Here is a 24,382-nt window from a genome sequence, read left to right as displayed (position 1 = left end):
GGCACTATTTTCAACAATGTCTTATAATTATTCATGAGATTAAGGGGCCTTATCCAATAGGAGGGTGGCGTTTCATAATAATTCATTCCACTGTGTGTGGCCTTCATATGACCAGCTCTTCAAACAGTCAGTTGCTACTGTACTGAATGGTTGTTGTTTGTCTGCATGCATAGTGCAAAAATATATTTCATGTTGACAGATTGACCAACACTTTTGAAATATTTGGATGCAAAAAAACTATTATAGTCTTGTCTGAAGCACACAGTGTGACACTTAAACTACTAAGTCTTTCATTCTTTATTAAAAAAAATTCTAGTGGTTAAATTTTATTGATTTGTTGGTGTGTTTTGTTTCATTGTTTTAATTTTGAACAAGTTTTTTGTTTAAAATGTAAGCAAATATAGCACAACGTTCTTTTAATATAAACAATTAAATGAATTTGTACAACCAAATTTAATGCAGCATTTTGTCAAATCAACATAGATTTTTATGTTACCGTAACTTAAATTTTTTTTAGTTTCAACAATTTCAACTTGTTTTTATAAGTTATGTCAACTTAGCTCAGGTAAAAACTCAAAATAGTAGGTTGAATTGACAAAACCAACATCATGCTGTTATTTACTGTACGGTTTGCTTTCACCAATGGGGTTTTGGGGTGGGGTATCATTATTGTTTTTATCTAATAATCATATGTTTTTGTACAAATCACTTGGAATCAATTAATACGAATTATATCCAACTCGTAAAATACGTACACTGTGGAAAAAGTCAGTAGAGGTTGCCGTGTTGCTTGCAGCTGCTTTGCATGATGCTTTTATTTTATAGTTTTATTCTGTAAAGACAAAGACTTTTTCATGTTTAATGTTCATTTAACTTTGAACAAACTGTTGCCAGTAAATAACATAAATGTAAGGTACATTACCGGCAACCAGCTGCAAGTAACACAGTAATTTCTACGGAATTTTTTTTACAGTGTACGCTGTAAAAAATCTTTGCTGCCTTAAAATTTTTTAGTTGAATCTACTCAGATTTACAAGTCATTTTAACTTGCTTTTATTTATCTTGACAAGAGATGAGTTGCTACAAATTTTATTTTCATTTTATTTTTTATTGTAATTTATAAAACGAAGTTGACTTTTTTCAACTATATAAGTTATTACAACTCATCTGTAGTTATAACAATTCATCTCTAGTCAAGATAAATAATAGTAAGTTGTAGTAAATTTATTTTTAAGTTAGGTAGTATTTTTTTTAAGTTGAATTAACTCAAACTTTCAAGAAATGTGTTTATGCAAATAGCCTTACGTCTTATAACAAGGAGATTTTGAAGGTATTTACTAATGTCACGGTGTCACTGACATTTAGAGATCAGAGTCTTATTATTTTTCTGTTTATCTAATACCTGTATTGGAAAAATGAATCTTTTCAAAGGAAGATTATGAAGTTTCAATATAAAATAACTAAACAGAATAAGAAATCAGAAGATTTGGATGGATGGAGGTTATAGGCAGGAGGGTGTGGGAGACACCAGCGAGATTAAGATTTTTTCTCATATGTCTCATCTTCTATTCTGCTGCTGAATCTCTCCTGGCCTTCCTCTCTTTGTCTTTCTGGTGTACTGTCTTCTGCTAGAAAGGAAGTTCTCGCGTTTGTTCTAGCGTTTGTCTCCGTATAAATATTTATGATGATCCTCATCTCTATATCTTCGCTCTTGTGTATCTGAGAAAACTCAGCAATCCTCAGAGATTTGATTTACTTTTACTACACGATGCAGATACACACATACGCAAGCAGATGTACGTAAAACGTAATATGGTGATGCTTTTTAGTCTCCTGGTCTTTTTTCCTTAGCATTGCGTTTTTTCTCTCTTTTAGTCTGTATGTTTTTAAGGGCCATACTCTTTGTTTGGGATGCTCGAGATCAGTAAATGACTTTTCTAAATCTGTCAGCTTCAGTATTTTAGCTAGTTTGGGCATATCAGCAGTAATGTAATTTTACGTCAGGGCTTAAAATGAGAAAGGTACTCAGTCTAGAGCGCATGATGAAAGATGATTCAACTTTTTTTAAGTTACGTAAGTGTATACAGACAAGACCTTTATAAAATGTCTGTTTTTCCTCTTACATAAAAGAGCATTATGCAGAACCACGTTAACTGCATAAAATATCTTAAGAGGAGATATTTCACACATTTTCAAATAATGTTGTTTCTGCAACCTGTTTCTTTCTGCTAGCAAAGAAATATGTAACCTTATAAAAAAAATTACTTATTTATTATAGATTTTTTTGTCATTTTGATGGAATTATAAATCTTTTTATTACTCTTACGGTGGCCATTACACTGATAAATATTTAAAAAATAACTACAGCATTGGTCTGGAGATTGTACTGCCTAGCCAGTTAATTTGATGCAGGCAGAAGAAAAGCAGTTAGAAAGTGCAGATGTTCATGAATTAACAGTGCTAATGTATGAATAAGTAACAGAAGTGTTGGAGCACAGTTGCATTTGTGTGATTTTATTTTTTTAAAGCATCTGGAGCTTAAATGATCTCTGTGAAAGTGAGATAGAAGCTGCTTGCTTATAATATCAGTCATGCAGATTTAAATCCCTTGTTTTTTTCACTGCAGACAGGAGGAATTGTATTTGAATTCAGATCCATGAAGTAATCCACAAACATCTGTAATTCTACAACCTTCTTGAGATCATTCACATGGATGAAATTTTCTGTACCAGCAGACTAAACAAGGACTAAAATCAATAGTTTCAGAAAATGTGTGCAGACTGCAGTAGATGCAAACTCGTATTTGGAGTAAAGTTTGCTTGTTTGAATCCATAATCCATTTTTAGTATTCCTCCTGTGATCTGGAGCATTGTATATGACCAACAAATGTTAAGTAACATGAATTCTGATCAGCAAACCTGTCGTATATTAAAGTGAATGGGTCTCATTTACTAATAATTTAGGAAATATTTTAACGTATGTGCATTTAAAGAATGCTGGGTTATGTTCAACGTAGCATTGGGTCAAAAATAACAAACCCAGACTTTTGGGTTTTAATTTAACAATCTAAAAATCTATGGATTGTTTCAACTCAAAGTTGGGTGACAATGACCCAGCATATGGTTATTTATAACCCAACAGTTCACTTTTAAAAACAAAGATGTTTAAAAGGTGCTTCACAGCGATGCCATAGAAGAACCTTTTTTGGTTCCTCAAAGAACCATTTCTTTTATAATCTAAATTACCTTTTTTTTCACTGGGGGGCCCTGAGATGGTGCCAGAGGCTAATGATATTTTATAAAAAAAAACATTAATTTATCATAAATTCTGTGTAATTAAACTGTGAAAAATAAGGCTACTAACCAACAGCACTACATTGTATAATATAATATGTTTTGGAATGTTTTATGTCATACATTTTCTTTCTTTTCTTTGTCACACATGAAGCGATGCACTGTACACAAGGGAGGCCGCATGCCGAAAAAGTTTGAGAACCACTGCTTTAAAGAACCTTCTGTGAAACAGAAAGCTGCTTGAGATGTTAAAGGTGTTTTAAAGAGCCATTTAGTCTGAAAAGGTTCTTCTATGGCATTGTGAAGCACCCTTTTTGTAAGAGTAGTGGGTTTGTCCTATAGATTAAAACAACCAAGGATTTTTTAGGTGAACCTATTCCTGGTTGTTTTAACCCCAATTTTTTAAAAACAATTTAACCCAACGGCTGGGTTTGTCCTTTTTTACCAAACATGGTTTATACTTTTAACAAATGAAAAGGTTACACTTGATGTGAAAAGATCTGCACAAACATATACAGTTAACAATTGTAACCCACTGAATAAAGACCATAATATTGTTTCTGTCTGTCTCTCAGGTCAGGGAGGTTTGGTACTTCCACCTTGTCTGGTACTGTCCTGTCCACATAATGAATAATAGATAACCCCAATGGTGTATGTGACAGCTGCGTGGGCTTTGAGATGTGTGTGGGGTGGAAGAATGTTGGGAGAAAAGTTTACACCTTTCTTACTCCTTTCTCAACTTTAGAGTTTTTCCTCCATTCCCTCTATGTGGAGAGAAAAGCGGCATGAAAGTTTAATGTGCTCTCTCTCTCTTTCCTCCTTCAAGCTCTGCGGCTCTTTGCTTTGTGCAGTTTCTTCAGCCTGCCATGAGTTTACCCAGCTGAAGGTTTAGCTATGGATTATTAACATGGCAGCTTGACTCTCCTTACGGTTTTTAACTTTAACAGTGAAACAAAAGGATGATAACTTTATGAGCTTTACTTTATGTAACGTGTGTATGTGTTTATCATTCAGTACCATAATAATTCCTAAAGTAATGACACTATTTCATGTTTCATCTACATTCAAAATCTGGAACCGTGATGTATTGTGGGATTTGTCTATTTTTATTCCACAATAGCCCACGAGAAAATGTTATACGTTGTGTGTGATACATGGGCAGTTATGTCTTTGGCAGATACTTTCTCAGTCGGCCAACTTACAAGAAAGTGCACATACTGTATTGCGTAGGCGGCAAATGTCTTAAGATGGTAGCCGTGCACTTGCATGCACGCGGCGCGAGACAGCTCGGTAATCCTCTTAAATGTGCTCTGAATTTTGGAGGTTGGAGGATTTGCTTCATCAAAGTCCACAGACCACCCACTAGATCAGAGATGACAATAGCGCTCAATCCGGACACTTCCTATGAGCTTAAACACCTCTAAAACCATGAATCCAACCATCCACTGCACATACACAAATACATATGTGTTGCTTGTTTAGGCAAGAGGAATTTTGTATGCCTCGTCTAAATTATCAAACATGCCTTTTTCCTGCATGTATGTGCGCTTCTGCGCCGGCACGCATGGCCTGCATTCATTCACTTTAATTGCATCGTTTTTGAAGTGAAAGTACATAAAAGAACACAAGCTGTTGTCACTCAGGTTCACAGTGAAATTTAAGCTATTGGCAGCTTGAAAGTGCTTTTGAAATCACAAGACAAAGGGCCCAAGAAGATAGAGACTAATAACAAGAAGCAGCACACACTCGTCCGGATTAGGCGTTTGGGCAGAAATCTGCGTCCTTTTTCCACCCATTTTCCTCTCCTTCTCATCACAAAAGCGGCGGACTTGTCTTTCTGTCCTTCCTCTTGCTGGCGTTTTGTATTTGTGTGATTGATTGCTTCCAAAGACTTTCTTTTTTTGCTTTGTGTTTCTGAAAGAATGACTCCATTGTAAAATGGTGATTTTTCTCTGTAATTCTACCTTTGAAGGAGCCAGGCTGTTTGAGGAACCTATATGAGCACGTGAGAGAGAGAGAGAGAGAGAGAGAGAGAGAGAGAGAGAGAGACAATAAGCGAACAGAGATGAACATATGCACGAAGATTTTCACACTTTTGCAGTGCCTACACATGTATGCGAAACCGATGGTGCATAACATAAACACAATATGGAATACTTATTTTTTTGGGATATGGAGAAACACATTATGAATGACTTTATTGCTAGAATACAGAGAAACAGAAGGTGAATATTGCAGCAAGTGGTTTTCAACTGATGGATAAGGACCTAAACAATAGGCTTGTGGACAGTAGGATGAGCCTGTATAGCTATTAAAAGTAGGGGTGTAAGAAAATACATGTGAGTATCGCAATGATTTGTTTGGCAATACTGTATCGGAGAAAAACTATATAGATTTTTTTAAAGAACATATAAAATTCATCACAGTTGTTTCGTTTGAAGTTTACATCCCGACCACTAGATAGCATTCCTCTTTCTCTGAACTTAAACAGTGACAGGAAGCAGAGTCTTGCACAGGTCCATTTTTGGAGACCCGCCCCCACCCGTACTCGCAAAGTTCAGCACCAGATCCGGCCGTCACCCGTGATAATATCAAAATTACACCCGCCCGGACCCGTTAATATTTGGCCTGTTTCCCGACCCGTACCCGTACACGCATAAATCCCACACACATAAATCCCACACGCTAAATTCATTTCAATTAAAGTGCTTTATTTTTTATCTCGTACCTCTCTCAACATCACAACAGCGTCATGAATGTGCTAATGAAACAGGCTAAAGTGCGCTTTGTTTTGCACCATTCAAGTAGCCTACCATCGGCACAAATGGAACCTGATTACTATACACAAATAGACCTATTAATAATAAAAGACCAAGAAAAAAAAACTACCTACACAACCCCTGCTGTGCTCCTAAGTCGAAGACGTTCAGCTTCCGGCTATCAACGGCAAAACTTTATGCAACTCCTGCAACGCTCGCTCCAATTAGGCTACGAGAAGAATCAACAAAGGTCGCGCACTGTCGCAGTGGTGGTGACGTGATGGGTCAAATGTTGCGCATGTCATGATAATTTAGGGGGCGTGAGCTCGGTGCTGAGCGTCAAGAGTTTAAAGAGATTCAACTTTGGGTGAAAAGCTCCGCTTGTCAATGTCAGTTTTCACACGGCCGTCCAATCACAGTGGAGGAGGGGCGGGACAAGTATCACAATAACCAACCGGCTCACAGCTGAAGTATCACAGCTAAAAAGCGCTCGGCTGACCCGCGTTCAAACGTTTTTGTGTGCACAACCCAAGACATACTACCCGCCCGCAGTGGAGTTAATTATCCTCCCGCATCCCCGCCCGTGAATTTTAGAAATGTCACAATACACCCGTTTTAGACACTTTTATGCGGGTACCCGACCCGTTGCAGGACTCTGACAGGAAGTACTAATATAAGCGCATGCCCCAATTTTTTTTAGTAATGTTTTCATATGGTGGTGTGTTCCCAATGACAGCTTTCCTAAAATTATCCTATTATATAAAAAACAGGAAATAGGCCAACATATCTCCCAAATTCACAGTATCGCAACAAACTGCACCACAACACCCGTATTGTGAGATTATTGCCGATACACAGCCCTTATTCTATTACAAACCCTAATTATTTTGTATTCAATTCTGGGTAAATATTGGACAGAACACATCTTGGGTTGTTGTTAACTTAACCATGAGTTGAGAAAACCCAGCATTGCATTGAAACAACACAGCATACACTGTAAAAGATTTCTGTAGAAATTACAGTATTACTGGGTATTATTGGCAACTAGCTGCCAGTAACATACTGTAGATTTTACATTTATGGCAACAGTTTGTTGATAGTTAAATGAACATGAAACACTTTCAGTCTTTATCTTCTACAGTAAGTTACTAGCCTCTTTCACACAGTAATTCTGTTAAATTACCATGAATTTACCAGAATGAATTTACCAGTAAATACAAAAATGTGCTGTTCACACATGCAGTGACGTTCCGTCTTTTTACCAGCAAGACATCATTCACACATCAGTATCAAAATACCGGTAAACTTGGAGAGAAAGCGGAAGTTACCTGTGGCACGCGGCCGGCGAGCTCCGTGTCGTATCTGTAAACAATGGCAAGTTATGACCTAATATCCACGGTCCGTATTTTGTTGTTTTCACATCTGTGGCAAACGGTCGCGAAGTTGCTCGTGACCAAACAAATTGCGTGGGCGGCGTCAACCTGCGTTTACACATTAGGCTTCACAAATGGTGTGCTAAGGACGTCGGCAATATGGCAAATAGACGGTAAGCTGTTTTAAATAACTTTGGTGAAGAAATGTGGATGTTAACTTCAGGTGTGCTCGACTTTTAAGCAGCATGTGCGTGAAAACGTCCGTAAACAGTTCGGGGTTAAAAACTTTCTGATTGGCCTAATCTGTCAGCGCGGTCTGACGTCGTCCGTTCTAAATGCCGGTAATCCTTTTTTCGTTCACACATAGCGCTTACCGGTAAATTCCTGGTAATCTTACAACCTGTCTTACTGGTAAATTGGGAGCACTGATTTACCGGAAAGGTTGTGTTCACACATGACATGTTAACTGCAATTTACCAGTAAATTACCAGTAAAGACTGTATGTGTGAAAGGGACTACTGGCAACCAGCTGTATAATTACAGCATTTTTTTACAGTGTAGGTTTATTTAATAACCCAACGTTCTGTCCAATATTTACCCAGCATTGAATTAAAATTAACTCAACAAAATTAAGAGTGTAATTGAACCAAATTAGGTAATAGGTGTATGCCTGGCCATATGGTCCATGGCACAGTATACATGCCCTCATCCTATAAACAAAACCACACAAGGTGAAATAAAATCATGCACAATCATTTACAGATTGAAATAAATGAGGTTTGGCACCACAATGTAATTTATGCTATGACTTTTTGACCACAAAGACAAATGATCTAAATGATCAGGAGGCATCTAGAAGAACTCAAATGTATTAATATTGCCATCAGCTGAATAGGTCCAAAAATTTACTTTTTTTTTACTATAGAATAAATAATTTTTAGAAGTTTGGTTGCTAAAATGTGTGTACTGTAGTAAAAACCAGTTAACTACTGATGTAAAGTTTATTGTACAGTGTGCTGGTCATTATCACAAAATTAACTTATTAGGACTTTGGGGCTCTTACACAGTATCACATGCAGTACAGTAATGGGTTGATTTTGTGAAAATGAACAACTTCAATATACAGCTTTATACAGTACACAATGACTTGCCAAATGAGAATGGACTTGAAATTGTGATTAAATTATGTTATGCATAAACGAAAAAAAAAACATCATAGTGATCCAAGAGGCATGAAACTACACTGTTAGACTTTTTATTGTATATATGCGGTATCTCGTTGCCAGCGAGTTACTGTTACTGCCCCATTACAGTACCATAACTGTACATGTTTTTTTACAGTATGATGCATTTACCGCAGTTCCATTTTAAAGTATAAAACTCTTACTGTAACCTAGTTTAAAAAAATATTGCCTTGTAGGTGAATCAAACCCGGGTCGCCCAAGTCGTAGTGCCACAGAGTCACTTGATGAAAGTTACTCGCAACACTCCCCAAGTAGCCTCTTCTATAACTCTCCCGACACTCCGAGGAGCGAAATCTTGGAGTCACTAGTGTTGTTTTGAGGTCTTGAGGTCAAATTCAAATCTGACGGTCAAGCATTTATCCATAATCCCTTTATTGTTTCTATCTACAATTCTCAATAAATTATTTACACTGCTGAAAAACAATTCACATTTTGAAATTTGCTTCACTGCTAAAAGCATAACAAATAAAATGTATTTCATTTCATAGATATATTTTATTTTTACATTTTATATGCTTTTATAACAGAATTTTATTCAACTACAGTAGCACTACCGCTGTTGTTTTACAACAGTCTACCACAAATTCAAAACATACAGTTAATCACTGTAAATTAAATGTTAATACCCATAATGCAATGCATATTACAGTAATGAACTGGAAAAGAAAATTATCACACTTTACTGGGCATTTTGTGGTAAGTAACTGTAGAAATTACAGTTAAGTCTAACAGTGTAGCACATGCTGTCACTTCAGTGGTCATTTCACAATATTGCTTCAAAATAAAAATGGAGATACACTGATAGGTGTATGAGAAAGTGATGTTGAAATATGCAGTCCAAGATATAGTATTAGTCCTTTAAAATGGCTTGGACATAAAATCAGATCACAGCATGAGCTTAGACTGAATTCTGTATTAAGTCTATTGGAAAGTGTACAGCATGAATACTCTTTCAAAAATGAAGGTTTCTGAATGCTTTGCTGGGCTGCATGCTTTCATAAAGAACCTTTATCATCCACAGAAGCTTTTTGTTGGGTAAAAGGTTGTTAGTACTGGTTTTACAGACTATAGACCGTTTCAGCAGTAACAACATAAACAAGCGACTGTTGCGGTCTGCACGTAACTTCCGGTAAACTCCGCTAAGAATAAATATCAACAAAGTTCTTTAAACATAGCTTATTTATAAAACAAGCAAAAAAACAGCACATAGATTAAACCAAAACATTTGTTATTTTCGGCGAGGCATTTGTTCAAGAGATCAGTTTAGCAACTAGTCAGACCATTAAAAAAACGAAACCAGAAGTAAGGTTCGGATCCAGACGTGTATCACGTGCGTCCGATGAAACCGTCTATAAAAAGGTAATAAAGAAATCTTCATTCTTTTAAAAACCTTTGACTACAAGGTTCTTTGAGGAACCAAAAATGTGTCTTTTATGATATATATGAACACTTTTTAAAACCTATATTTTCGAGAGTGGACTATATCAGAGCTTTGTCACTGAGAAGAGGTTATACATATCCAAGATTTCTTAGTTAATGATTGTGAAGCATCTAACCACAACAAAGTCATTTCTGTCCATGTCTTTAACGATCATCTCCCAGCGATGATAAAATTTTGCTTACGGCCACAGATTTTTAGAGGTGTGGTATGGAGTAGTGTGCGCATGTTAAGTGTCAGGCAAATTGCTGGTATGTCACACATTCTGAGCATAAGCGTGTGTGAGGGACCGTGTGCGAGTGCGTGCACGCTTTGTCATTTTTTTTTTGCAGATCCACAGTGCCGCCACCCAGTCCCCCCCAATCTTTCCCGCCCACAATTTAATTGCCGCTTTTCAGGGACGCGCTTGGCTGCGTAATTGTCAAAACACAGGCTGACTGAACTCGCCGTCACACCTCAAACCTTACACTTTCTGACGCATCCCATCTCTTTCCTGACACTTTTCAAATAAAGCGAACATTTCCAGATGTTTGGTGTAATTTCGCCTCGGATCCGCGGGGCTGCTGGGAGAGCCATTTGGAGAGAGGAGATTTGTGTGGACAGACTGTCTTTATGTTTGTCAGGCGTGGACAGGTTCGCTCCTCGGCGCTGCAAAAATTTTGTAGAAATGTGAAAAATGTAGACAGAGATGGAATAAGAAGTAATAATATTTGTGCATTATTGATGTCAGAAATATGAAGTGTCATTTTAATTTCCATTGTTTCTGAAAAGAGTCTTTTAAGAGCCAGCATCAGGTTATGATTCCATGCAATAAATTCTGCCTGCGGGAAAAACTCCAGACGCTGTTACCAAATGTGCCAATATTAACCAGCTTAATACCTCTATGAGAATGGTGTACTTTATTGGCAGATCCACATGGAATCTGTGCCCGTGGAAATTTGCTGAAAGCTCAGGAGATTTCCACAGAATTTGATGGCCCATCATTTCCAACTTTTCCTTACCAATGGTTGTTTGTTTACAAGCAATATTTTGGCTAATTTGACTTTGATTTCGGCCAGCAATAAGAGTTTAACACATTAAGGGGGTGTGCACACCAAAGCTTTTAAACGCATCTGAAAACGCCTGGAGGATGCCGAATGCCAGCTGTTTTTTCCGCTTTCTTCAGCTTAGCGCTTTGGTTGCTGTGATACTTCTGCTTTGTGTATCAGGCGTTGTATGATGCGCCGGTTGGTTGTTGTGATATTTGTCTCACTCCTTCTCCACTGTGATTGGACGGCCATGTAAGAGCTGACATTGACGATCGGAGTGCTGAGCGCTGGAAAAACCGCCGAGCGCCGGCTTTCAGCGCGAAAAAAAAAACGCCAGCTGCTGGCTTTTTTGAAAAACGCTGAGCTTCCATTGGAAACAATTGAAAACATGTGCATGTTTTTATAAAAAGGGTTTTGTACCCAAATTCAAAAATGCACAAAAAATATTCCACATGCTTATTGGTTTAAGATCTGACCTTATAACTGAAAGGGTGCATGTTCACACAACTACAGTATCTGAAGCTTTACTCTTTGTGCCTTGACCAAGGCTCCATCCAAATACCCACACTTGCGCTCTTTGCACTTGACCACTTGACTACTTACATGACGTATTTCCTGTATTTTGTCCAAGTGTTCTAGTGGGCGTTCTAGTGGGTCCCAAGTGTGCATATTGAATTATTCAACCGATGGGACACACTTACCAAGTCTAAAATTGTAAATCCAGGTAAAGGCAGCTATATGCACCAAAAAGTATTAGTTTTTTATTTAGGCTACCTAAAATATTATGGTGCAGTGTGTACATTTTAGCAGCATCTAGTGGTGAAGTTGCAAATTGCAACCAACGGCTCAGCCCACTGCCCAACCCTCGTTTTTAAAACGCATAAAGAAGCTAAGATAGTCACCACCGGACAAACATGTCATCGTTGGAGACAACTTAGTAAAAAGGTTTGTCCATTAAGGGCTTCTGTAGAAAGATGGTGGCACAAAATGGCGACTTCCACGTAAGGGGACCCTTGTGTATGTAGATAAAAACCTCTCATTCTAAGGTAATAAACACATAACGGTTCATTATAAAAAGGTCTTTATACACCCCTGATAATATAGTTTTTGTATATTATTTTGCATTTCTTTCAAGACATCCTTCTAAAAATTACACACTGCACCTTTAAGTTTTTCTTAATAATTAATAATAAAATGAACACATAAACTTATTCTTTGCACTTGTAAAAAGCTATTTGTGCATGTAGCTTTATTTAAGTTTATTGTTTATTCAGAATAAACCACACAAATAATATTTCTAATTATGTGATAAAAGCAATTTCAGATGTTTTACAAAATACATAACAAGGTTTGCACCAATGAAATGTGCAACAGTTTCCGTTTTACTACCCAAATATGTAATATCCATTTATTAACTTACAATTAAAAGTTTCCACAACATATCACAAGGTTTTGGCAAAAGAAGGGGATACGCATGCTGGAATACGCTTAGCCTAGATCAGTGGTTTTCAAACTATGGTGCCAGGGGGGCCCCAGTTTTATGACATTTTTTGAAATGCATTAATTTATCATGAATTCTGTGTAATTAAACCTAAAAAAATAAGGCTACTAACCAAAAGCACTACTTTTCTTGTATAATTTAATGTTTTTTTTTATTAAAATGTTGAGTTTTAGAACAGGTTTTTGTCACAAATTTTTTTTGGGGGGCCACGAAGGAATGCACCGTACACAATGGGGGGCCGCACGCTGAAAAAGTTTGGGAACCACTGGCCTAGATAATGTGGGTTAAGGGCACTGCACTTTGCCAGTTTTAAGACATGGGACAGTCTTGCTCACTTACAGTACTTCCTTTCGAGTGGTCAAGACCGCAAGTGTGTGTATTTAGACGAAACCCAAGACACCTAACAACACCTAAGTGTGCAAGTGTCCTCCAGATCAGGACAGAAAAACCTGAAAATATTAGAGAGTGAATAAACTTTCATTTTCACATGTTGAGAAATATTGAAATCAAATCTGAAAAATTATAATAATTCTATTTAAAATGATCATTTTCTAGAACAAGGGGTCCCAAACATTTTCATTTTAGAACCCACCTAGACAGGCATAATGTTTTTCAAGACATATCAAAATATTTTAAATGGACAATACACATTCACGCTCTTTTAATATAGTGTAGTTTTTATTTATCATTTATTTTCTTTTAAACAGTTTTTTTGTGTCATTCACCGCAAGAGCCAAGGGACTTTCTTGACCCAGCTTATCCCGCAGTGTGACCTACAAGTGGTTTCTGGCCCAAACTTTGAAACCCCCTGATCTACATTGTTTTTTTTTATGCAAAATCTATGAAACAATGTATTATGACTGGAAAGTTTGGTCGTTAAGAACAGGAATCCTGCTGTTACTCAACATGATGTCAATCTTTGGCATCATTGCATGAAATTTTCTCTTCTACTGGCTCTCAATGTTGTTTTACCTTAATGAAGGCAATGCATTGTGACAACTACCATACGTTTTCCTTCCTCAGGCACTCTGCCCTACGAGATCAAAATCGTTATAGCCGGAAACCACGAGCTGACGTTTGATCAGGAGTTCATGGCTGACCTGATAAAGCAGGATTTTTACTACTTTCCCTCAGCCTCCAAACTCAAGCCGGAGAACTACGAGAACGTTCAGTCCCTGCTCACCAACTGCATCTACCTGCAGGACTCTGATGTTACCGTCAGAGGCTTCCGAATCTACGGCTCGCCGTGGTGAGTCTCTCTCTCCCTCTCAAGTCTCGCTCTCTTTCCTGTCACAGTGTTTGTCACCATATGTTGTTGTGTTGTCCCTTCCCCCTCAAGTATTTTTCATTTTTTGCTCCTTCTTTTCTGATTCTTCTTCATTCTTTCTCTTGTTATCACGTCTCTCACCACCCTCCATGTCCTGCGATTTACCTCTGTGCGAGTGTGTGAATTAGCATGTGTGTGTGTGTGTGTGTGTGTGTGTGTGTGTGTGTGTGTGTGTGTGTGTGTGTTAGCCATAAGCCCTGAAGTGTAAACGTTAATATATTCACACTGAGTGCCGGTGAATTGTTTTTCTTATTACATTAAAACTGGCCCTCACTTTGAAGCGTAGGTGTGTGTTATAAACTTCTGGGGAGAAAAATATATAATAGTAAAACTCAACAAACTCACATGGATGCATCCCCTACAGGAAAACAGATTCATTATGGGGCTAATTAATGCGTTTAAAAGTACACTTTGTGTGTCAGGGTTAGTGTAAGACTGGGGCTACCACTATTATTACTACTACTATTATGCCACATTACTATTCTGATAATCAGTTAATTGGATGATTATTATTATTGGATAAAAAGCTAAACAAGGTTTCAGTTAGATTTTTGCTTATTGTAAGTAAATAAAACAGTTAACTTATAATTTGCTTTTGAAACAAAAAATTAGTATTAGTAGGCTTTTTGACATTTAAGGGTTAATATTGTACTGTACAATTGAAGACATTTTAAGATGCTAGATCTGCTGGCTAGTGTGATGTCTAACTATGACAAGAAACTCCTCAGCAAAGCACAAAAATAAAAATAAAAGACTGAAATTGACAGGAATTTGATCATGAATAAAATAGTCTATCATGAGGTTTCTTGTAAACATTTCATTGTTTAGTCTTCACAAATTTTGTGTTTTTTGCTGACCCACTGTCGCGTCACTGGGCAGAACAGTGCCCTTACGAAAAATAACCATGGTTTTAGAGTAAAAAACATGCTTAGTAAAACCATAGTTTTGCTAATAGTAATCAATACACAACAAAACATGCACTGTAACTTTAAAATGTTCATTCAACAAAGAAAATTAAGTAACTTGAACAAAGATTTCTTTGTTGAAGGGTGTCAATTCATTATTTTGTGTTTACTGAATGAAAAAAAGCATAATCATTCAGCTAACAAATATTATTTTGTTGACTGGACTTAGATATATACGTTTTTGTCCAATTCGTTCACCCAACTTGCCAAACTGAGTAATCTGAACAAGCAATTAAAAAAAAAAACAATGGTCGGCAACATGCATTGCAACATGTTCACTTCTTTGGTTAATATTTACTAAAAAAGACTACTGTTTTAATGTTTGCTGGCTTTATTTATGTTGTTATGTTGTTAATGTTAGTTATATGTTGTATTTGGAGTAATTTTAAAAGAATGATGTTTGTTCATTGTTACCATGATTGAGAAGTGTGTGTTCAGTGTAGAGGGCAGCAGAGTGAGTTAGCGCGCATCATTGTTGCCTCACAGCAAAAAGGTCTCTGCTTTAAGCAAGAGCTAAGTCAGACAAAGACTTTGTTTATGAGACCTTTCTGTGTATACTCCCACAGTCCAAAACATGTAGATTAGTTGAATTTGGATATACTAACTTACTCTTACTCTTAACCCAACTTAGTCACTAGATGAGTAAACATAGAAATTTGCTTATAACCTAATCAGTTAAAGTTGGTTCAACTTGTTGGTTTAAGTTGACATTACTCAGTAAATTGAGTTAGGTGAACTACATCATCCAAGAGTTGAGTAAACTCAAAAAAGCTGTGCAGCAAGTTGCCTTGAAAATTTAAGTTAAAGCTCCCGTTCTGTCTGTGATTTTGAAGCTTTGATTGTGTTTATAGTGGGCAATATAACATGTGTTCATGTTTCACGTGTAAAAACGTGGTATTTTCACACAATTTACTTATCTGTATAGCGCTGTTTTCACTGTCCTCAAAACAGGCTGCTGTCTTCCTTGTTATGTGAAGTCCCTCCTTCAGAAATACGTATCAAGTTCTGATTGTGTAGTTTGTTTAGTGTGCTGTGATTCGATAGCAGCTTAGCTTAGCAGAGCCGTTTGAGCCAAAGCTGGTGACTGACGTATTCCTGTGGGCGGAGTTTAGTCAACAAACTGTTTTACTGACATCATTAAAGCAGGAAATAGAGGGCTGTAGTCCAAACCGGCCGTTCGTTGTAGGCTTTTAAAGAGGAATTCTATTAAAGAAAATATATCGCCTGGCAGTGAACTTTGAGCTTTATCATTTTACATGTATTATTTATGCTATTATAGCAACATTACACACTAACTAGGGTTTAAAAAATGGTATCAGGAAGAACGTGACCTTTAAGTCAACTTTTTTATTTTTTACAGTGTGGTTACTTCAACTTTACCACAAAAAAAAACCTTGGTTAATTTTCGTAAGGGTCCGGCAACATGTCAAAGAAAGCTGGTCCTGCTTGGTCCTCTTGTGTGCATTCGAAGTGCATTCGTGTGCATTTTTTCCCAAATTCCGTATTATTGATTCTCAAACTCCGTGTTTTCCATTTATTTTTTTCTGGATTCTGGTTTTAATGGTTAAAGTGGCTTCCTTTGTGTTCATCAGAACAATAAAATTTATACAGGTTAGTAACAATATGAGAGTGAGTATAAATGAAATGTTCAGCTGCAAAAGTTAATGGAAAACACAGAATTTGAGAATAAATAAAAAAGAATTTGGGAGTGAGTGATTTTCATTGTTGGTGTGTAATGAACATTTCTGACACAGAAACAAAGCAGGCTACTGTCACTTTATGACCTAAGACAGCTTTAAGGACTGCACTGTTTCAATATACTCAGTGATCACGCATGTGCTTGTGCGCGGGGGAAGAAAGTATACTGTACCTTTAGTCTGCTGTGTCCCAAGCTTTGACGAAATCTGATGAGGCAACACTTGTCATTATTTGCAGTGCATAACGGGAAACGGACATACCTTTCTTTACTTCCAATACTGCACAAAAGAAAAATGTTTCTGCGCATTTCTGTCATTTTATTTGCTGAATAATGAAAATACTTACAAAAACTAGCATTTGAAAATGAGTTGTTATGTGTTTTAAAAACGACTGAATCAAATTCCGTGATATTGGATTGGAATTTGGATTACCTGATTTCGTAGCCTGATGTTGTCATACTCAATTCTAGTCAGAATTTGAGTCTAATATCGCTCCATTGAGCTATAATTATGGGGGGTGTCTCAACCGAAAAATGCCTCTGCACTCAATTGGATAGACATACGACCAATCAGAGCAACAGAGTGTGTGACTTATGTTGAAATGGCGTCTTTTGCAGGCTAACCGAACTGCTAGTTATTTCGCTACAATGACACTAACATTGTGATTATACTAAGTCTGAGTTAGCGAACGTACATCAACACCTACTATGTTTACAACATTTCATTTATATCATAACATTAAGTATTTACTAAGTCATACAGTAAGACTATCTCTTACCATTTGTACGTTAGGTGAACTTCATCCACGACGATACCCATTACGTTGGCTTAAAAAATATTGGAGCCTAGCATGTCCCTCCACTTATTCAGCAGCCACGCATCCGGGCTTTCGAAAAGAAGCTGGCAACGACCGATAATTATATCCATCTCGTCGTGCACGCTGAGTTGCATTGCCGTGATACCCATTTCAGTTGCTTCTTTAACTTGGTCCTTCATAAGTGCGACCAAAGGAGAAACAACAATGACAATAGGGTTGACAAAAGTCCCAAAATGCACACACCTTGAAAACACGTACATAAGCTTTCAAAGAGTAAGAATATGTGAATAACTCAGTTTTAACAAAAATGTGAGATAGAACCTTATAATTCCAACGTGATTCAATTCAATTCAATTTTATTTATATAGCTTATATTTATATTATTTATATATTGTTAATTGTTTCAAAGCAACTTTAAACAATAGATGTAGGAAAAGCATAGGAAAGTGAGCGTAGTAATAATGTAACGTATACAGTAAAGTAGTAAGTTAAGCCAAAGGTGGCGGACTCTCCAGGGGATGAAAAAAACCCATAGGAGAAAAACCCTCATGGCTAGTCCATAGGGAAAAAACTCCTTGGAGGAGAAAACCCCCTGAGACAGATACATATATATATTTATATATATATAAATACTATCAGGGTATGTGAATGGGTAAGCAAATTAAACTGATGACAAATTGTGACATTATAAACTTACATTTGTCCTGTTTTTAAACAGGCAAAGGTGCATTGTGTAACTTTTAGAAGGATCTTTTGACAGACATGCAATATAATCTACATCAAAATATTATTAGTGGTGAATAAAGACCTTACAAAATGAACTGTATAGTTTTTATTATCTTAGACAGAGTCGTTTTATCTACATACACCGTGGGTCCCATTAAATGGAAGTCGCCATCTTGTCATCATACAGTAACCCTAAACAGACAAACTGAGAGCGTTTCGTCTCTACATTGTCTCATGACATATTTGTCCTGTGGCGACTACCATATGCGTTTTAAAATTGAGGTGTGCTGCTAAAACTTAAACACACCACCTTTAAGTTTCTTTAAATATCAAAAATCTAAATTTTAAAGGTCCTTTATGAATCGCATACAGAAAAGCTACAGTACGGTAGTCGCCACAGGACAAACATGTCGTCGTCTGAGACAACGTTTTAACAAAATGTGCGTTACAGAACAGTTTGGCCATTTAGGGCTACTGTAGAAAGATGACAGCCAGAAATGATAACTTCAATGTAAGCAGACATGCGGTGTATGTAGATAAAACGGCTCATTCTAAGGTAATAAAAACAATACATTATGCAAGGTCTTTATACACCACTGAAAATATAGTTAGGTATATTATATATATTAAATTACAGAACATGCACAAAACAAGTATTGAGTTGTGACGAGCTAATTGATAATGACACTTATTTACAATGATTTTCAAAATGGATTATTGATGATTTTATCGAGTAGTTGTTGCAGCCTTAAGTAAGACTTGTTATTATGATTAGCTTCATGTAAAAACTGTGCAAGCCTACAGAATGGCCTTGGAACCAAATAAATGTGTGTGTGTGTGTGTGTGTGTGTCATCGTCCTTCACAGGTGTGTTTACTGATTTCTTTACAAATTAAACCCTAAAACAGACTAAATAAAGATGTGATTATATTTAGGTGTGTGTGTGTGTGTGTGTATCTTGTCACCCTGATAGTGTTTACAGCAGTCCTAAACTCATGAGCTAGATTAAAACCATTAGAAATAAATCCACCTCAAACTGTCCTGACAGAAATACTCATCCCATTGCCAGCGTGTTTGTGTGTTTACGCCATGCAGACCTAATAAAACATTAGCACTGCTGAGTTCTGGTAATAGCATTCCAATATAGCTGAATACAGATACAGTCTCTCTCTCTTTTATCATCCGTCTCACTGTCAGTCCATCTATTCCTACATCAATCTCTCCTCTCCCGACACCGCAGAGTCTGGGACGTTCTGCCACGCTGGGGCAGAGTGGCAAAAATCTCATCTCCATGGTGATTTTGTTCCGGCGATGTTGCCGGCTTTATGGACCGAGTCCTTGGTTGCCGCGGGCGATGGCTGTCTCTGATCTGTGCCGTGCCACATCGCTCAGTAGAGTCATCCATCTTCTTATCACTACTTTTTATGCCTCTTTATGTATCTGTCCAGCCGGCACCAGGCCACAGCAACATCAATTCAATCCTCTTTTCCTCATCCATCTAACCTTTACAGCTTTTTAGCGACATTCATCTCTTCATCATCTCTCGCTTGTCTATCTTGTCCATCTGAATGTGTGTGGCCAGCACAATGGTACATTGTAACAAATTTAAAGACATAGCTACTTATACGGGAGGGGTTTAAAAAGCACAGCATGCCAATGAACATACTAAATCGAAACGTAAAAAAAGATCCACCTAATAATCGGCTAGTCGATCATCGTGACAATCTCTACGTACATCCATGTGCTTTTGCACACACGCTCAGTCTCTCCTTCTTACTAAGCTTAATGAGATCTTGGCATACAGCATTCTTCCCTCAATCCTGACTATTTGTCATGCGGTGATTCTGGAATAAAAAGAGCCGCATGGGGGAAACATGTGGCGTGTTTTTCTGTTCTGCTGACGCTAATGCAAGTTTACAAGTCATTTGTCATCCGCAGATCTGCGAATGAGGGGACGCGTGGTGTGTACTTGTCTGTTTGTGTGTGGGTGGATGGAGTATTAAGGATGGCTGTCCCTTTCAGACAGTGTGAAGAACAAACAATGTGTAAGACCCACAACATGCATCGCTCTGAGCTAACCCCACACACACACACACACAGAGCTTAAACTTTCCCTCATCTATTGTGTATACACTCCCATGGACAGTTACTCAGCGATGCGGTGACAAGCCACTATGATGCTTAGTGCACACACTTAGACACACACAAATCCTGTGAGCCCTGCAGGCAGCTGCCATCAGTGGGAGCTGCAAGCTGAATGTTTATGTGCTGGCTGTAAAAGAACAGGTAGAAGGTAATTGAGAAAAGTGCTAGCATTTAAACACAACAGATAAAAAGGAACTTGGAAATAAAAAAGGCGCAGATCATCTCTTTTTTTGGTAGGGAATATGAATGTCTGACAGTGTGCTAAGAGAGTTGTGCAGTATAGTGCAGTATTATTATTTTGAACTGTGAAAATGTTGTCCTGCAGTGTGACACGTTGTATTTTCCATGCAAAACAATGCTTTTCAAAATAATTTGACTGTAAATTGTTATGCATGCAGTTTTTGTCATTTCAGATTAATTGTGTGGCACATGGTACATTTTTATTATTTTTTAGAAACCAAGAAATTAAAGAGAACAGTGGTGCCTCGTGACTGCTCATCTGAGGGGCGCAAATTCAAAATAAGTGTTCGGAGTGTCATGTGCGTTTTCAAAATATGTGTTGTTTGCTTCATGTGAACCATGTGCATCACGTGTTTTGTCAAAATAAGTGCCTGCTGCACACGCGTCAAAACCGTTTATGATAAAAGAGATGCTCACGTTCACAAAATGCACGCAAGACACTCCCTTAACAGTAAACTATGATTACGTATGAGATTATGCGAGTATCTGGCAAACTCGAGCGTCTCTTTTATCATAAACCCTTTGGACGCGTCTGCAGCGGACACTTGTTTTGGCAAGACACGTGATGCACGTAGGATCTCTCGATGTGCAGAACACATATTTTGAAATTACGAACCACACACATGACGGGCTACATACATGTTGTGACAAACTTCGCATCAAGCGCCCTCGACTAAAGAAGTCACCGGCCGCCACTGAGAGAGAATAATGGCAATAAAGTTCTAGTAAATATTTGATGTGAAAGCAATGATTAAATGGAAAACAATAGAAGACTTTCTAAAAGTTGTGATGTCCACATTAAATTTAAAGGAGATTTATTGTGCCCCTTTACAATAATAAGTCTCAGGTGTGCCCACAATGTACTTCTGAAGTTTTAGCTCAAAATACAGATTAATTGTTTTATTGTTTCAACTTTAAAAAGTGTTCATGCTGCATTTAAGCGACTGTTTTTCGTGATCTCATTTTTCAAACTTTAGTTAGTGTGTATGTTGCTGTTAGAGCATAAATAATACCTGCAAAATTATAAATCTCAAAGTTCAATGCCAAGCAATATATTTTTTAACACAATATGTTATTCAAGGACTACAGAGAATGGCCGGTTTGGACTACAGCCCTCTACTTCCTGGTTGAATGACGTCAAAATAAGAGTTTCTGACTAAACTCCGCCCACAGGAATACATCAGTCGCCAGCTTAGCTCAAAGGCTCTGCTAAGCTAATCTTCTGTCGAATCACAACACACTAAACAAACTACACAATCAGAATTCGTTACGTATTTCTGAAGGAGGGACTTCATAGAACAAGGATATCAGAAAACAGCGGTATAGAGAAAAGTAAATTGTGTGAAAAATACTGCATTATTTTACACATGAAACATGAACACGCTATATTGCGCACCATAAACACAAGCACACAGCTTCCAAAACAGGAAAAATGGGACCTTGGGAAGGCAGCATGAACACTTACGCTTTTAAGTTGAAACAACAAATCTTTTTAACAGTACATAAACATGCTGTTTTCGTCTCTTTACCTTTAAATGATAATTAATGCAGATAGTGAGCACTTTTGGTTAAAATACATTTGACTGTATGACTTCCTATGCAGTTAGATTACAGTTGATACATACAGTAGACCCATCTTTCAGAATCAACTGTTGCAAATCCAGCATAAAATGATTTACACAAACATATAAGACTTTACCTATTTTCTTGGGCACATTACATAAAAAAAATAAAACTAATCCACTGTGTCGTCATCAGCTCAGATGTAAGATAGTTTTGTTGACACAGCTGCTCCAGCTTGGAGACAATGCTGGACAGTGCACAACTTACTCGGGGTCAAAACTATGTCAATTCAGCATAGTCTGTCAGCAGCTGTAGGCGGGGCTTAAGCAATGTGATGTCACATTGCTAAAAAATATAAATAGCTTGATCTATTATGAGTAGGGCTGGGTATTGTTTAAAATCTTTCGATCCGGTGCCGATTTCAATATCACGGTTTCGATACCGGTTCCTAGCGATACTTTTTTCGATACAACATGTTTTAAAAATCCCTTTAAACACCAACAAAAATACATAAAACACAAAACTTTATTAAAACCAATTCTGGTAACACTTCTCATTCAGGGTAACATTATTAATAAAACTGGTTGTGCTTCTTTGATGGGGTGCGCCAGCAGACACACTTATCTGTTTTATAATGAAAAAAAGGGAAACAAAAATAAAGAAATTAAGAAAATAAGTAACACTGCTTTATTTTATGAAATATAAAATGTTTTTTAGCTTGGACTAACAGTATTTAAATAAGTGGGTTCATTATAGCTGCAACTTTAAATGGGTGAGATCACTGATACTTGACTGAACCTGAGACCTAAAATAAAACTCCATTAAAGTCCATTAAGTCTAACTTATGAAATAGCAACCACTGAGCAGTACCATTTTTTAGTTTTTAACCCTAACCAAACCCCAATTTTGTCTCTAGTTCACATAAATTTCCAAAGATAAAAGTGTAGCATGTCCAATGTCCCATCTGGGTTCAAAAATGCATTGCCTACATCAGCACCACACCTTTCAGCCAAGGCTCTGCAGCGCCTAAACCTTTTCAGCACTGCTGTCATTCTGTCTGTCATAAACCCACACGATATAGACCCAGACAAATCTCTCTGCGCTGAAACTGGCAGAAAATCAAGAGAATTAACTGCAAAATGTTTTTGTCAATCAGTTTCTGTCTTTTTTCTGTTCCACTGCACTGAGGGGCAGCAGGGGGCTTCATACGCTATTACACACTGCACAGCAGGGCATCTTTTAGCCAAGACATATGATCCAGAACCACGTTAAGACATCTGGTTGCCAAAACACGTGTGTGAGAGGATTAAGCAAGTGCTGTAAGCGTTTAATGATGTTGTTTAAGATCAGCGGCGACTGTCACGAAGTTTGACAGAAAGAGGAGGGAATTCAGAAGGGGTGGTAAAAGGACTTTTTTCCTGTGAAAGTAAAATTAAAACAGACGAAATGTTCGCTATCCAGCGACTCCACGAGGAATAATTAATGCCAGAGATGCAAAAGACTCTGTAATTAGATTTTTTAATTATTAAGGATTTGCTTCTCCTCTATAGTGGCCCAATTAAAGTAGATCGTCAAAACATAAAAAGAAAGTTAAGAGAAAGATTGAGGAAGAGTGTTTCTCTTCTGTACCTGCCTCACTCTTGGCATATGACTTGTTTTGGCTGACGAAAGGGACGCAGCACGAGCCACTAATGAATGGCCCTTTATTTGGATGCAGAGATGCAAGAGTAGAACCGGTACTAATGATCTAGAACCGATGGCTGCATATTTATATATATATATATTAAACAGTGCTTTTAACTACTTGACCTTGAGAGCAGGAATGTGTGAATTAATTAAAGTGCCGGCTGATGTGGAGAGTGATTTAAAGAGATGGGAGAGATTAGTACAGTATCAGTCGTGTCTCCCCACAGGGAAAAGCTCACCACTTTAGCTATGTAGGGCTGGCCACGCGAGGAACTTCTCAATTAACATCTGAGATGCCTGAGGGACAGGGGGTGTAAGAACGGCCTAGTCCTGTCATCAAGACCCCTCACACTTTCACAAATTTGTGTAAGCCAGTCTTCTGCATGGATGGGTTTGTTTTAAACTGCCTTGGAAAAGCTTTAAGGGCTCAGTTTGTGAGTAGTACAATGCACAAGACATTTTTATTTTTTATTAAATTATTTTATTCATGTTAATCAATATTGAACATTGAAATATTAGATTGAATTTGTCGCTATTGTGTCTGAACACAACTACTGTAGATGTATAACCAGGATTTGAAT

The 24,382-nt window shown here is 37.4% G+C and overlaps 1 protein-coding gene across 2 annotated transcripts in view; it reads left to right on the top strand.

Annotated features, from left to right (window-relative positions):
- mpped1 (metallophosphoesterase domain containing 1) overlaps positions 1-24,382 on the top strand; it is a 56,341-nt gene that overhangs the window by 3,552 nt on the left and 28,407 nt on the right. For both annotated transcript variants that reach the window (XM_055190864.2, XM_055190863.2), the window contains exon 4: positions 13,660-13,885. In XM_055190864.2, coding sequence (XP_055046839.1) covers positions 13,660-13,885 — 226 coding nt within the window. The remainder of the gene's footprint in view (positions 1-13,659; positions 13,886-24,382) is intronic.

The sequence above is a fragment of the Misgurnus anguillicaudatus genome, chromosome 1 (assembly GCF_027580225.2).
Source record: "Misgurnus anguillicaudatus chromosome 1, ASM2758022v2, whole genome shotgun sequence".
In the NCBI taxonomy this organism is placed as follows: Eukaryota; Metazoa; Chordata; class Actinopteri; order Cypriniformes; family Cobitidae; genus Misgurnus; species Misgurnus anguillicaudatus.
Note: the sequence above shows the minus strand (reverse complement) of the source record. Positions and strands in the feature narration are given on the sequence as shown.